The sequence below is a fragment of the Acartia tonsa genome, chromosome 12, assembly GCF_053477335.1.
Source record: "Acartia tonsa isolate MP-2025a chromosome 12, ASM5347733v1, whole genome shotgun sequence".
Classification (NCBI taxonomy): Eukaryota; Metazoa; Arthropoda; class Copepoda; order Calanoida; family Acartiidae; genus Acartia; species Acartia tonsa.
The window spans coordinates 24,038,691-24,053,301 of NC_137271.1; the positions used below are offsets into that span (position 1 = coordinate 24,038,691).

Genomic DNA, 14,611 nt, shown 5'->3' on the forward strand with positions numbered 1-14,611 from the left:
AAAAAAATTAGCCAATGAGAGGCCACTATGAATTTTTACCATTGGCTATTTTTTTTTACGTCACAATCAGTCCAACACTTTTACTGTGTTCCTTTACAACCTCAGCTATAAAAGGGACATAAGACTGTACAAAATTAATCTCATAGTTTTATAAACGCTTCTGTCATTAGTAAACTAAAAATAGGAGAAAAGTTACTGTCTAAATACAACGAAACGCCCCTTAAGTTGGGTTGTCATTGTACTATATCCAAAAATTCTTATCGATTGGTTCTTAAACTAGAGGTATTTACAGTTTTCAATAAATAATATTAATATTAAAAAGGGTTTTTGCCCGTATTATATCAATCATAATTGAGAGGTTTATTAAAAATGCTTTACTATCCACTAAAAGGATTTGAAGAACTTTTTCCTTTACAACATATGGGAGAAACTTATTTTATTGTGTTATTTTCAATTTATTTTATCTTTTCTATTGTAATGTTAAATAATAGGAGATATTTTTTTAATATCTAACCCTTCGTGTCCTATAAATTAGAGGGGGGGGGGGTCCGGGGTGGGGGAGTTTTTTGTGCTTTTATTTAATACCTATATTTGCGACAACTTTTGTTCTATAAATTACTCCAATTTTTAACATCAACAAAAACCCCGCCCCTCTCGGAGAGAATCGAACCCGGTACTCACGGATAAGGAAATCAACATTCTATAAACAAGTTATGGAGGTGACCAATTATCGGTGGTGAAAAAAGACAATGTAGACAAAAAGTTATTTCTTATCGTATACTTTAAAATTTCACAGATATTCATGTCTGTAATCTTATCTCAGGGGTAGAGGTGAGGTTCCAGTAGGAAAGTTGTGTGTTCAAATCTCTCCATACACTGAATATAATTTTCAATGTCTGAGATAACAAGTAATATTTGGTATAAGTAATAATATTTTTAAAAAACTACATTATAACAACATTCACTTAAAATATAAAATAGCTTTTTTAAAATTTTTTTAGAGAGTAGATATCATGACAATTGATAAAATAGTAAAACTTTAACATTGGAGGAGTTGAACCTGCAATCTTCCTATCCATACCCTAGCGCGATAACCCCTACACTAAAGAAGACAAGATTTTTTGCATGAAAATTTAGGTATAGAATACAATACTCTCTCTACCTTACTCTGCACATAATTTTTCAGTATGGCTGAGAACCGGTTATAATCCAACAAACATAAATCGGTTTCGAAGCACTACTGTTATATGTTATTTTTAAAGGAAGAACAACTTGATGTCTATTATCCCATAATAAAATAATAATTTTTTCTGCGCGGTCTAGATCCTGCAACCATTGTAATACAACACTTTGACGCTAACCACAAGACTAAAAAAGAAAAGAATTTTTCCAAAAAAGCCAGTTAAATTAGTCACGAAATACCAAAGGCAAGGGCTCAAAAATTGGTTTTAATTTATTCTTAGGAGGGTGGTGGAACCCTCACTCAATATAGTTTTAAACCTTCCCAGGAACTATGATAAGCTAACCTGTAAAGGAGAGCTATAATGTTTCAGTAGTTAGTGAGATTCTTTGGTACAAATAAATAAACAGAGAGCCAAACAAACATCCTGCTACTTTATTATATAGATGATAGCTACAATCTTTTAAGTTACTTGCCGGGATTTGAACTGGAATTCTTAGATAAGTTACGTAAAATTTTGCCCCAAGACTACACCGGCACAATTAATTTAGTGTGATTTTTATATAAGTATAGCGAAAAAAGACAACATAATCATTTTCATAACATTTCTCTCTCTAATTTAAAAAAATATTAGCTGACACGGAGTTAAAACCTTCCAACTAGCACGATAACCTCTAAAAGAAGAATAGGTATGAAACAGTAAAATTTAAGTCAATGAGCTATGAAAACAACCGAACATTCTTGGTGAAAAAGACAAAATAGACAACATTTTCAACACTGATTGTTTAAATTCACCTCATTATAATAATCTTCTCTGTAGCTCAACAAATAGTTTTAATCCCATCAGTCTGAAGCATATTGGATCAAAACCACTTCAGTGTGCAAAAATATTATTTTTTAACATTGATAACATCGTAAGTAAAAAAAAAATAAAACCAATTTTGAAAAGTCACTTAAAATCTTGGAAAAAGCAATTAAAAAAAAATATTTTAGCCAAGACTCGAACCGGCAAGAGAGAGAGAGAGAGAGAGAAAGAGAGAGAGAGTGAGAGAGAGAGAGAGAGAGAGAGAGAGAGAGAAAATTTCAGAAAATAAAAAAATGAATTTTTTTGTTCTTTGACCGCGGAGATTTGAACACGCGACCTGCAGATAAAGTAAAAACTAAAAGAAAAACTTTACTGTTACTCTACCACAAAGCAACGTCGGTGCTTAAATGTAGGGAGAAAATAGACATATTTAATCCCATCCCAAGAAACACAAATTATTTGAAGATTTCCACGGATATAAAAATGTACAGAAGTAAGATTAAAAATGATATTTTTTGCACCGATGTGAACAAAAACTGAATAGAATATGATCCCAAATAATTTATCAGTATGACTGATATCTGCTTCTTTTCCACCAGAAGCGATACTAGAAAAAGAACTCAATTAAATTAATATTAAAACATAGTAGACAATATTTTATTTATATAGTCATTGTTTACAGATAGACCAATTTTAACAACGCAATTTGATGTTGCTAATAGCCCTGTGGTTAAACACCAGTAACGAAAGATCTACAGTTACGGTTCTAATCCCCTATCTTTCATCAAATTTTTGGGGGAGTTGTGATTTTATTGGGTGGGTTGGAGGGGGGGAAAGGTCAATTAACCTCCATTTTTAATTTAAGTTTTTAATTTTGTGGTGGATTGAAATTTTTTTCTAACGTGATTTTTTTGGCAGTGTGATGATACCCTCCCCCAAAATAGTTATAAACCTTCCCAGGACCCATAAGAAACTACCCTGTATAAGAGCACCATATCGGTTTAGTGGTTAGCAAGATTATTTTGGTACCAACAGATAGACAAACAAATGGACATCATATTTTACTTACTGATGTAAGAATAGGACAGATTTTCTACTAAAACAATTTAGTTCTAATAGTTCTTTGGTACAGTGACTGCAGAGAACCATCTATCATCCAGGTTCTAATCCCCGAATTGATTTTTGGGGGTAGGGTGATTTTAGTTTTTTTTGGTGGGAAAAGAGAGGGGGGGGGGGTCAAGCAACCACCAGTTATAATTTTAGTTTTTAAAAAAAAATTCAAAAATTTGGATTAAAAAGAAGAATTAAATCAGTTCAGTTGTTATCGAATTCTTAATCTACAATCAAAATAACCCTTTATACTTACTACAAGGTTTTAAAAATATTCGTTTTCAATACTTGGAGGAATAGAACCGAAAACCTTTCTAACATGGGATTGCCGCACTAAGCCCTAGACAGTAGGTATAAAGATATGTTAGATAAAAATTTAGGTGATAATAATAAAAATAAAGTAAGTTTTGCTAAAACAAATCTCCTCTAACTTTTTTACACCTTATATTCAACCTTTATTTTATATCTTTTTTTTTTTTGAAAGAAATATTACTTATAAATGAGAGGAAACGCCACATTATTGTCCATTGTCCATTGCAGAATAAAAACTTATTGACATTCAATTCTTAGTGGGATTGAACCTCGAACCTTTCCAATACAAGACTGTCGCACTAGCCCCTAGACTAAAGGTGAAGAGACATTCATAAAATTATTTAGTATTTTTTAAAAGTAATAATTTATTTTTTACAAATAAAAAATGCGGAAGATATTGACCTCATAAAAATGTACGCATAATATTAGAAACCTTTCTATGTATGTTCTCATTTATATGTAGGCAACAAATGTATTGACAACCATTTTGAATTTAAAGGAGCTTCGACGATAATTACGGAGGTTTGGAGATTTGAATATTTATAAAGTTTAACATGTTCTAATTTAGGTGTGCATGCAATTCCTCATGTTGCCATATCCACATTGTTATAGTTCATTTTTTAAAATAGAAAACATGATATCAGTCGTTGGCAAAAGGACATATTCTGTTCAAGTACACGCGGTTGTGATTTGATATCCAATTAATACGCACATGTATTAATTAAAAGAAAGTTGTGAGAAATGTTAAACAAATATTAAATTTCATTTGGCATCTCTGCTTCTAATTATAATATAACAATCTATTTAACAGAGAAATAGGAATTTCTACAATACCCCCTCTCTCTCCCTCTCTTTCTCTCTCTCTCTCTCTCTCTCTCTCTCTCTCTCTCTCATGCTGTGTTAATCACTGAGGTTTGGAAGGCATAATTTTTGCATAATGGAAATAATAAACAAGGATATTATTACAATGAATTTTTTTGTGTAAATTTATGCTACGACTTTAGTCCTCATTTATTTGTTAGTACTTTCCTCCAGTAGGAGAGTATGGGAAGGGATAAAAAGGGTGGATCATTATATTAGAGAGTCAGAAGGGCCATTTTATTAGAGTAGGAAAAAATATGTTGCTCCATCCAAATAGTTATTTATCGATTTGTTGAATAGACTTTACATTAATAAAATGTGTGGGGAGGGGGGGGGGAATTCAGTGGCGTGCGAAGCACTTTGTCTAGGGGGGGGGCATTTTGAAGATTTTGTAAAATTTTGCCCCCCCCCTAAATCAAAGTGCCCCGGGGGGGCACTTTGCTTTAGGGGGGGGCATTTTGATTATATATACTAATTTTAAATAAGGGCGTTTTAAGGGGTGGGATTATTTAATTATGGGCCTTCTAGTCCTTATCCCTTCTTCCCCATCCCTATTTCCCATTTATATCCCCCATCTCTTCCCCCCCCCATCTCTTCTCCCCCATCCCTTCTCCCCACAATGCAATGACCGAGGGGAAGGGAGCTAGAAAGCATCTTCAAAAAAAAATACAGAAGATAATTTAACCTTTCCCCCCCCCCCCCACCACAATACATTTTTTATGGGTAGAAGGGGATGTTATAAAATCTCAGCAGAAAGGATGAAAAACCCCATTAAAAAAAATTTTTTGGGGGGTGGAGATAAAAACACTCATTTTGGAAATAATTTACCAAAAATTAACCTATTATGTAAAACTGATTTTAAATATTTCTTTATTGTATGACAACAAGGATGACAATATCTTTAAGTATCAAAGCACAAAAAAAACATCCGACCTCCATGAATTTTTAATAGTTAACTATACTCCATAATGATGAGAATGTTAACATTAAGTTTTAGCCTTCTATCTTTAATTGCAGTTGAAAAAATCACATTTCCCCTTTAGCATTACGTACTGACAGCCATAGTGGATTATAGAGAAGCTAAAAAGTTATATCAACATATCCTACCCTCTTTAAATGGCACTTTAAAACTCTGTTAATTTTTCACTAAGTGGTGTTTCCAAGGATTTATAAGGGCGGTGTGTGAAGCGCACCTAAAATATTTACTCCCCCTTTGAACTAAAATCAATTAAAGACAACAAGAGTGGCGTATTTTATCAAGTTAGGAATATAGAGTGTAGTTAGTTTTAAGGGTTTTTAATGAAAATTCAAAATTTACATAAAAAAAACATGTTTTTTGTAAAGGTATGTACACAAAAAAATGATAAACTTATCCTGAAAATAATATGACATCATATATATAGTTATACAGACAGACATACAGTGTTGAGAAAAAGGCTTAGATAAATATCAATGCTATTTCTTTTATATATAAAATAACTTTTTGATTAAATATTTGTTGTTTACACATGTTTTTATAGAAATAAAAACAAAATATACAATATGATAAAAAGCAGAAACCATTTGGAAGGGCGCAAAGCGAAAATTTTTTTCTTCAAATATGCAGGGAGGGAGGGGTTTTTGGGCTATTTATTACACTAGTCCCCAATATTTCATATAAAATTTTCTTATTCGTTGGCTCAACAACTTTGGGGACTTGTGTACATACCCTTACAAAAAAACATGTTTTTTTATGGAATTTTGATTGGTTGGTTAATTAAGTCGAGTTTCCATACATTTCATCCACTAATTGTAATCTATATAAGGGGTAATTTTGTGTATCATCATTGGGGATTTACAAAATTTCTTTGGTAAAAAGTTTATATTATACAAAATAAAATACTTCCTATTACCTGGCTTGATATGTTCAGTGAAAAAGATTATAACCTAATTTCTACACTAATTAGAAAATTTGGTAAGGTTAAATGAATAGTAACTTTCTGATTGGCGCGAAGCGCCAAAATTTTTTTTTTGGGGTATTTCTTGATCTTTTTTTTTGGAAACTAGGATAGTTTTGCTTTTTGTAGGGTAGGGGGCAAAAAGGGGCATTTTTGTTGACCAGGGGGGGGCAAAATGGGGCATTTTTCGACATTTAGGGGGGGGCAGGGGGGGCGATGGCTAGGGGGGGGCAGGGGGGGGCGTTTTGGTCGCTAGGGGGGGGCGATTGCCCCAAACGCCCCCTTCGGTTCGCACGCCACTGGGGGGGATGACCTTTGAAATCGTAATTGGAAGGGAAAAGGTAGGGGGAGGAGGATAGTCATCTTTGCTAAATCGGAAACTAAAAGAGAAGGTCAAATATTATCTACGTAATAATATACTGGAATTTTAATACAAAATACAATTTAAGAAAAGATTTTATAGTAATATAGAGCGTATCTTATATATTGTAAAACCAAAAGAAAGTAAATAAAACATTGAATAAATCTAGCCAATCGCGTGATAATTTTAGAACGCGGCCTCTAATAGTTATATAAGCAGACGCCTTAGCCCTCAAAATCACTCAGCCAATGCAATAGAAGAAGGAATCTTTTAGAATACTGAAATTGTTATAGATTTGTGTTTTGAAAAGAAAAGTTTTATCAGGGAGGGATGAGACATTATAATATAAACTTAAAATCCCACTAATTAATTTTGAATGCTTCGTACACTAAAAAAAATATAGAAATCTTCCTTGAAGGGTAAATAAAATCAGGGGGGTTGCGTGATTTTACATTTAACATTTTGGGAGTTGCGTGATTATCGCAACACAACATTTTGAGTTTTATAACATGTTTCCTTTTTCTAAAAAAAAAAATTTAAAAAATATAGTAGGATCCCATACCTAATATTTTTTAAAAAGAGAGGCAAAATTATAAATATGTTTTTAAATAAAATAATGAAACTAATAAAGAGACGGAAGAAAAGGGATGATAGAGAGGGACATTAAATCTTTGTAATATGAATATTTGTACTTTGATTTTTTTCTTACTTTCTTAGTCAGAGATAAGACAATGGAAGAAAAAGTTTAATATTCAGGGATAAGACAATGAAAGAAAAGAGTTAAAAGGCAGTGATAAGACATTGGAAGAAAAGAGTTAATAGTCAGGTATAAGACAATGAAAGTAAAGGGTTAATAGTCAGGGATATTAGAGCTATTAGATGGGGATAAGACAATAAAAGAATTGAATTTTTTAGGTGGTGCCTGCACCACGATTTTTCTTGAAAAATTTCAAGAGTAAGATTACCAGAACATTTGAAAATTGCATTAATTGATGATTATGTAAATAACATTGTATTCAAGGATGTATTAATTTTAATTAATATTTGTAATATATAATAATTGAAATACAAAATAATATATTGATCCTACAAATAATATATCAGAAGATAGTTAAGAAATGCGCAGCCAATAGCGCGCTCATAGCGCGCTCTTGGCTAGTATATATATATATACTAGCCTACAGCTCACGTTGTTCGCTGGTCTGTAATGCTATTGAGAACATTAAATATCTGTAGGGAAAGGGTATAATGGTGATGCAATTATAAGAGTATAAAATCCAGTAATTAAGAATTCGTTTAGGGCCTGATCTTTCAGGGATAAGACAGAAGGCTTTTTTATGTTTGCTGACCCATGCACCTCTACTCTATGAATAACATTGTCCGGCGATTTATCGTTAATGCTCTAAAATATTTTTTTTTAGCTTTTATCAATGATAATCTTTTTAAATGTTGTGTAAATATTCAAATACCACTAAGCATCATTACTTACTATGTCTGTCTGTTGTGCACCATTTTTGCTTTCATTTGCTTTTCCTTCTATTTTTTTAATTCAAGAGCTTCTATAGTTATGGATGTTGTCATCCTTATTTATTTGTTAAAAGTTTTATTTCTCACCTTCTTCGTTATTCTGTCTATAGTGCTTTGAAATTATTAAAATTACTGTAGGGAAAATGTTTATTTTCCCCTCTGCTCTTTAACATAGAAGATTGAATTTTTTTGAGACCAATGCACTTCTGCCCGCATAACCGTCGATCAATCAGTACTGCATAAACACAACTTCTTTTTCTGATGTCAAAGACTGCTAATATTTTGTTTGAAGATTTGTATGACCACTGCACTGATCATTGTTCGTCATTCTGTCAGTTATGCCCCCTTTCCTTGTTTTTGCTTTTGTGTTTTTACTTTTACAATTTATAGGAACGTTGCTACATGTGGATATATTATCATCCTTGTTGATGATTTTTAAACTCATGGATCTTAGGAGATAATGTACTATATTTATTTTACATCCCCCATGATGATAAATAAAGGTAAGCCTTCTGTTGATTGAAAAGTTTGGACACTTCTTGTTTAGAAGTGACGAAACACAGATCAAGTTTTTTAGTCAAATTGGTTACTAAACTTTGGTTTACAGTGTAATTTCAGTCAAATGTTCCCTTCTTCCCTGAGCAAAAGAAATTCTGGAATTGAAACTATCCTTCTTACTCTATAATTCACATGGTCCATTAGTCTCTTGGATCGAGATTTCATATTTTAATAGCTAAAATATTTGTTTTCTCAGCTGCTATCAAAATTAGATGGTTTAAATTTTTAATCAAGATTATAATGACACATTTGCAAAATTCATTTTCATTTAGTAGCGAAGATTATCTTTAATTCAAAATGTCCTTCTGTTCGTCTGTTGGCTATGATTAGAGGAAAATGTGATTTTCTCATTTGCTATTCAATGGCTGAAAAGTTGTGTAAATACTCCCAACATAGCTTTCCAGTATGGGCCTCATTTATTGGTCAGTTCATTCATCCAGTAAGAGGGAAGGAAATGGGGTAAAAGGGTTGTATAATGTTGTTAATGATCTATTTCTTGTTAAAAGCAAAACTTTTTTACAGTGGGGGTTTGTCTGTCCATCCGTACGTCTCTAACAGATAGTTCTGATTGTTAATTTAGGCATATTATAATTGTCCTATTGAATTCAAACTCGACAATAAAATTCTTGAAACTGTTATGTCCTGCAATGAAGTCAAAGTAAAATTTTTTTTTTTTTACCATTGCTTTACATAGTTGCCCTATCACCATGACGTTAGTATGTCCAAATAAAATATCTTGTATTTAAGCTATTAAATGATATAATTACTATTTTTGGTAAATCTAGATATTTCATCTTAAGTGCAGTTACTCTAAATTTCTTATATAGAATTGATCGAGTTTCTCTTCTAAGGATTTTGTCATTCTTGTTAATCTTATTAATTATCAGAGATAATTACTCTTTTTAATTAATAATTAATAATTACTCTCACTCATTGCCTTACAAATTTTATTCTCTTTTTCTTCAATTAAATGAGTTATTAAATTTAATCAAACAAAATTTAGCATAAATGAATATTTAAATCTCAAGGAAATAAATGATCGAGCGATATAACCTCCCCTCCTCTCTCTGTCTCTCTCTACTTCTTTCTTTCAACCTCTCCCCGTTCTCTCTCTCTCTCTCTCTCTCTCTCTCTCTCTCTCTCTCTCTCTCTCATTCTCTCTCTCTCTCAAGGTCTCTCTCACTCTGTCTCTCTCTCTCTCCCCCCGTTCTCTTTCTCTCCCCCCCTCTCTCTCTCTATGTCTCTCTCGCTCTGTCTCTCTTTCTCCTTCCGTTCTCTTTCTCTCCTTCCCCCAATCTCTCTCTTTCGCTCTCTCTCTCTTTCTCTTGCTTCTCACTCTCACTCTCCCTCTCTTCATACTCAACAAAATAATAAGTTACAACTTTAACATCTTTGAATATCTGTTAACTTATTTATTCAGTAATTTGTTTTATATTTACACCCTATGTAACAATACACGATTTAACGTTTTGCTTCATTTTTAAATATTTTTTTAAAGATTAAAATTCTAATATTTTTTCATTTAAAATTTTTGTCCTGAAAGGGTTAAAATGATTAGTTTAATATCTGACCGCATTACGGGGAGTGTCGCACGAATCAATTCATTATAAAACTAAGTTTTCCTATGTTTACTATATTATTAACTTAAGTTTTCTGTTTTATGAATACAAATCAAATACTTCAATGTTATTTAAATAGCAACATGAATATAAAAAATGCATTTATGATGCAAAAAGTATAATAATGGGTATTATCGTTCTGGGCAATGAGAGTTTAATAGTGATCATTGAAGCACTATGAGTTTTGAACGACATATGTTTGGAAGATTCGAGCTCGTTTATAGACATTTATTTCCTATATAGATCTGTCATGGATCTTGATGTAATAAAGCAGGCCCTTTTGTAAATGTTAAATATTGGAAGATTTCATTAAATAAAAGTAATCGCAAATATACTTAGTAAATAATTTGTTCTGAAAGCAACTTTTAATTAATCTAAAAAACTCTTTTTCCTTCCAATTTATACTAACTGTTAAAGGCAATATTTACACAATTGAATAAAGAGAACACTAATTATCCACCATTCTCCTATTAAAACCCTAATAGCACGTGATGCCATGTGATTTATTGACATTACCTGTTATTATTACTTGTAGAGGAAGGGGTTCCAACTCCTACTCCTGTCAGGTCAGCCACACTGTAATAGATAGATAGATAAATATGTATATAGATAGATACCGGGGACCGTGGCTAAAAACGTAATGCATCCGCTCATCGTCGGGGGAGGGGGGGGGGGCGGTGATAGATTCAAAGCTCGATTAATACCACATCATACATTAAAGACGTTAAAAATGGTTCCTACTGCTGCTAAGTCAGGTGCGCGACATTAATAGATAGTATGGGAATGCCTTGACCTCAAGACAGGCGCAATATATTACCATGCACAGTTTGGACTACCAGCTAAAGGTCGTGCAATCAAATATTTGGTTAGCTGATGGGTGTTACTTAACCTAATACCCCAGGTGTTAGGACATTAAAGAAAGATATGACTTCCTTTAGTTATCCTTGGTTGTTGGACCTGACGTTAGAGTGTCATGGACACAGCCTCGCCCCTATGGGGTAATTGATAGGTAGATACATATATAGATACCTGGAAACTAAAGAATCAATGTCGTCGTCTGTTTCTCCATTTTCACCAATATCACGAGATAAAAATCCTAAATATAATTTTTAAAAATATTATTAATAAACAGCCAACTCTTTGAACGTTTATCTTGAAAACTACAAAAAATCAAATTATTTCCTTGCAGGGAGAGAGGAAACATTATGCTGTTTATTATATTAGTCCCCAAAGTTTTATAATAACGCCTTCTTATTACTTTACTTAACAACTTTGGGGACTTTTATTGAATTTTGATTGGTTGGTTTATCAAGTTTAGTGTCCAAACGTTAAAAAAAGGAGTAATTTTATATATCTCCATTGGCAATGTACATGAATTTATTGGTCATTGTCTTATCCCTTTGGATCCCTGATTTCCTTGATAGTATTATCGTTTCTCATTTTGCTTTAGACTAACAAAGCGATACCAAAGCTTGCAAAAAAAGCTGCAATACGTCCGGACACGTGAATTGTAGAGTATCTTTGCTAATAAAGAAAGAAACTTACCTAGTAAAAGTGCCTTTTTAACTCCTACAACGGCTATACTATTTTCAACACTTTTAGCTTTATTCTTCTACAGTAATATAAATCATACTAATATTAATTCATAGATTTTTTTCTAAAACTTAGAAGATTTTTTTTTCGTATGGAATGGGAAAATGTCAACATTATAGAATAGGAGAAGTTTGATGCAAAAATATATCTATTTTATTTTTGGAATACTAATTCTTAGGACAACAAAGTATAATGTTTTAGCAAAAAGTACCTCTGCAATCATTAAACAAGTACTAAAAATGTAAGTATGTCCTTAAACAATATCCTGCATTTAATAGTAAGGATAACAAACTCTACCAGCATATTTTACAGTCCAATGTTTCTTCCCTCCCTTTAAAATAGAGAGAGAGAGAGAGAGAGAGAGAGAGAGAGAGAGAGAGAGAGAGAGAGAGAGAGAGAGAGAAAGTAAATGACTCTCCGATATTAAAAATACAACTTTTCATAGTACATACCAAATGACATTAATTACATTAAAAATAAAAAAGTTATTCAGGCTTAACAAACAAGAATAACATCATCCAAAGCTGCACATTAAATTAGGTATAGGGGAAAAGGAATATCAACCAATATATCGAAACAACTATTGGACTTATTGATAATGATTTTTACAAAACTATTAGATTATAATTAATATTAGAAAAGTTTTAACACTACTTGATTATAGCCAATTAATAAAAATTCCGTAAAAGTTTAATAAGACAACATCTTTATAAGACTTTGGGTACCAATTTAACTATAGTCCGAAGTCCCATCCCTCCCTAACAAAAACTATTATTACAAACACTATATTTAAAATAAACAATAGCTTAACTTTAATGAGAATAAATGAACGTAAGGACATTCTGGTATCAATTATAGAGTAGATAAGCTTTCTAAATTGAAACTAACTACTACAGGAATCATCATGCTAACTTTGAAATTAGTAGGACAATTTTAACATGTCTTTATGAATGGACTGAAACTATTTATAGAAAAGCTTCGATTTTAAAAAGTTATTTAAGTTTTAAGAATAAAACTATGTATTAGTTATTGAAGTTAACCAAAATCCATCAAAAATTTACTTATTTCATGTCAGATTTATATTCTATATTTAGAATATACTTATAATACATATATATCTTAGATACTTAGTATATTGTACATTATATATTGGCAGTGAGGGAGGGGACAATGGGATGTTTATTACACTAGTCCCCAAAGTTTTATAATAGCATTTTCTTTTTATTAGCAACACGACTTTGCGGACTTTTAATGGATGCTGATTGGTTGGTTTATTTAGTGTCCAAACGTTTCAATAACTAATTATCATCTACAGAAGGAGTAATTTTTTTATATTATTATTCGGGATGAACAGCAATTTATTGTTCATTTTCTTATCCATTTAGATCCCTAGATATTGATAAATTTAAAACTAGCGACTGATCCAGTTAATCCCAATTTTTGAAGCCAATGAATTAGATAAAATGTTAAAAAACTTTGGGTAATAGTATAAGTTACAATACAATGTCCTCTACTTTTCAGTTTATATGAAAACTTAACTTCAAGAAGGCAAATAGTTAGATATAAATTACAAAAATAGCAAATAAAAAGTTTTCCTTGAGATATAAAAACTGCAATTTTACAAGAGAGGAAAAAAGTATACTTACAAATAAATTAAACTCCCCCTACCATTCTATTCAAGCTACAAAAGAATTGTCTAAGGATAAAGGGAAATGACATTGAATGATAATCTCCTATCTTTGTAGAGTAATAATTGTAAATTATTTCAACAATTATTACTTTTTGTTCTCTTCCCCCTGAGGAAAAAATTGTAAACAATTTAAAATCCATTAATCTCTCCTCCCTTTGAAAAAGATTAAGTTTAATATTAAATTATCACTCATTGTCATATCCTTTCCTCCCTGAGAGAAAGAATTGGTGAAGGATTAATTTTAAATCCATTGTCCTTTCCTTGCATTCCTGAATATTTACAAAGTTTGGAATATAAATGGATATAGAACATGTGGATATATTGACAGGGGAAAATTTGTCGTCAATTTAGGATGCTAATATGGACCTTATTCTTAGTCAGTTCTTTCATCCATTAGTAGGGGAGGTGATGTGGTATAAAGCCAGCTGAAAATATCACTTTATTAAGATGCATGAAAATCTGGCGCAACATCCAGGTAATTATATATCTATTGGAATAGAGTTGGTCAAGGTTTCACATAAATAAACATTTAGACAGGGCTTGGAAATTTCAGGGAGGAAGGGGATGTTGGACTGTAAGTTAAACTAGTACCCAACGTTTTATATCCACATTCTCTTATTTGTTGGCTCAAAGGCTTTGAGTACTTTAATCACATCATAATTGTTTGATATCTTTAGCGAAAATTGATTTTTAAATTATAACAATTTGTTAATTCAATTTAGTATAATTGACCTTATTTAGAAATTTTGAAATCATTATCCAATTTGCCTAATTGCTTTCCTACACAAAAAAATGAAATCATCGTAGATTGCTTTTTTATGGTTTAAATATTAAAAACTAATTTTTAAATAATTTTCTTATGTATTGGCCGCTAATCTTTAACAAAAAATTACTGAAACCAATTATTTCTTCTATGATAGCAGGCCATGAACAATGGTTCTTCAATCTTTTTGGATTTTGCACGACATGAGGCATCACTGTAAATGCTCCATCATTTATTCACAAGGGCAAAAAATATTCAAAAAACTGGATAGGAATATCATTCTCATTTAATCAAA

At 31.7% G+C, this 14,611-nt stretch overlaps 1 protein-coding gene across 1 annotated transcript in view; it reads right to left on the reverse strand.

The window, feature by feature from the left end:
- Positions 1–14,611, reverse strand: part of LOC145334018 (uncharacterized) — an 87,816-nt gene that overhangs the window by 57,432 nt on the left and 15,773 nt on the right. The window contains exons 3-5 of the mRNA XM_080179296.1: positions 11,816–11,882; positions 11,300–11,366; positions 10,787–10,846 (exon numbers count right to left, since the gene is read on the reverse strand). Of these exons, the coding sequence (XP_080035422.1) occupies positions 10,787–10,846; positions 11,300–11,366; positions 11,816–11,882 (194 nt within the window). The remainder of the gene's footprint in view (positions 1–10,786; positions 10,847–11,299; positions 11,367–11,815; positions 11,883–14,611) is intronic.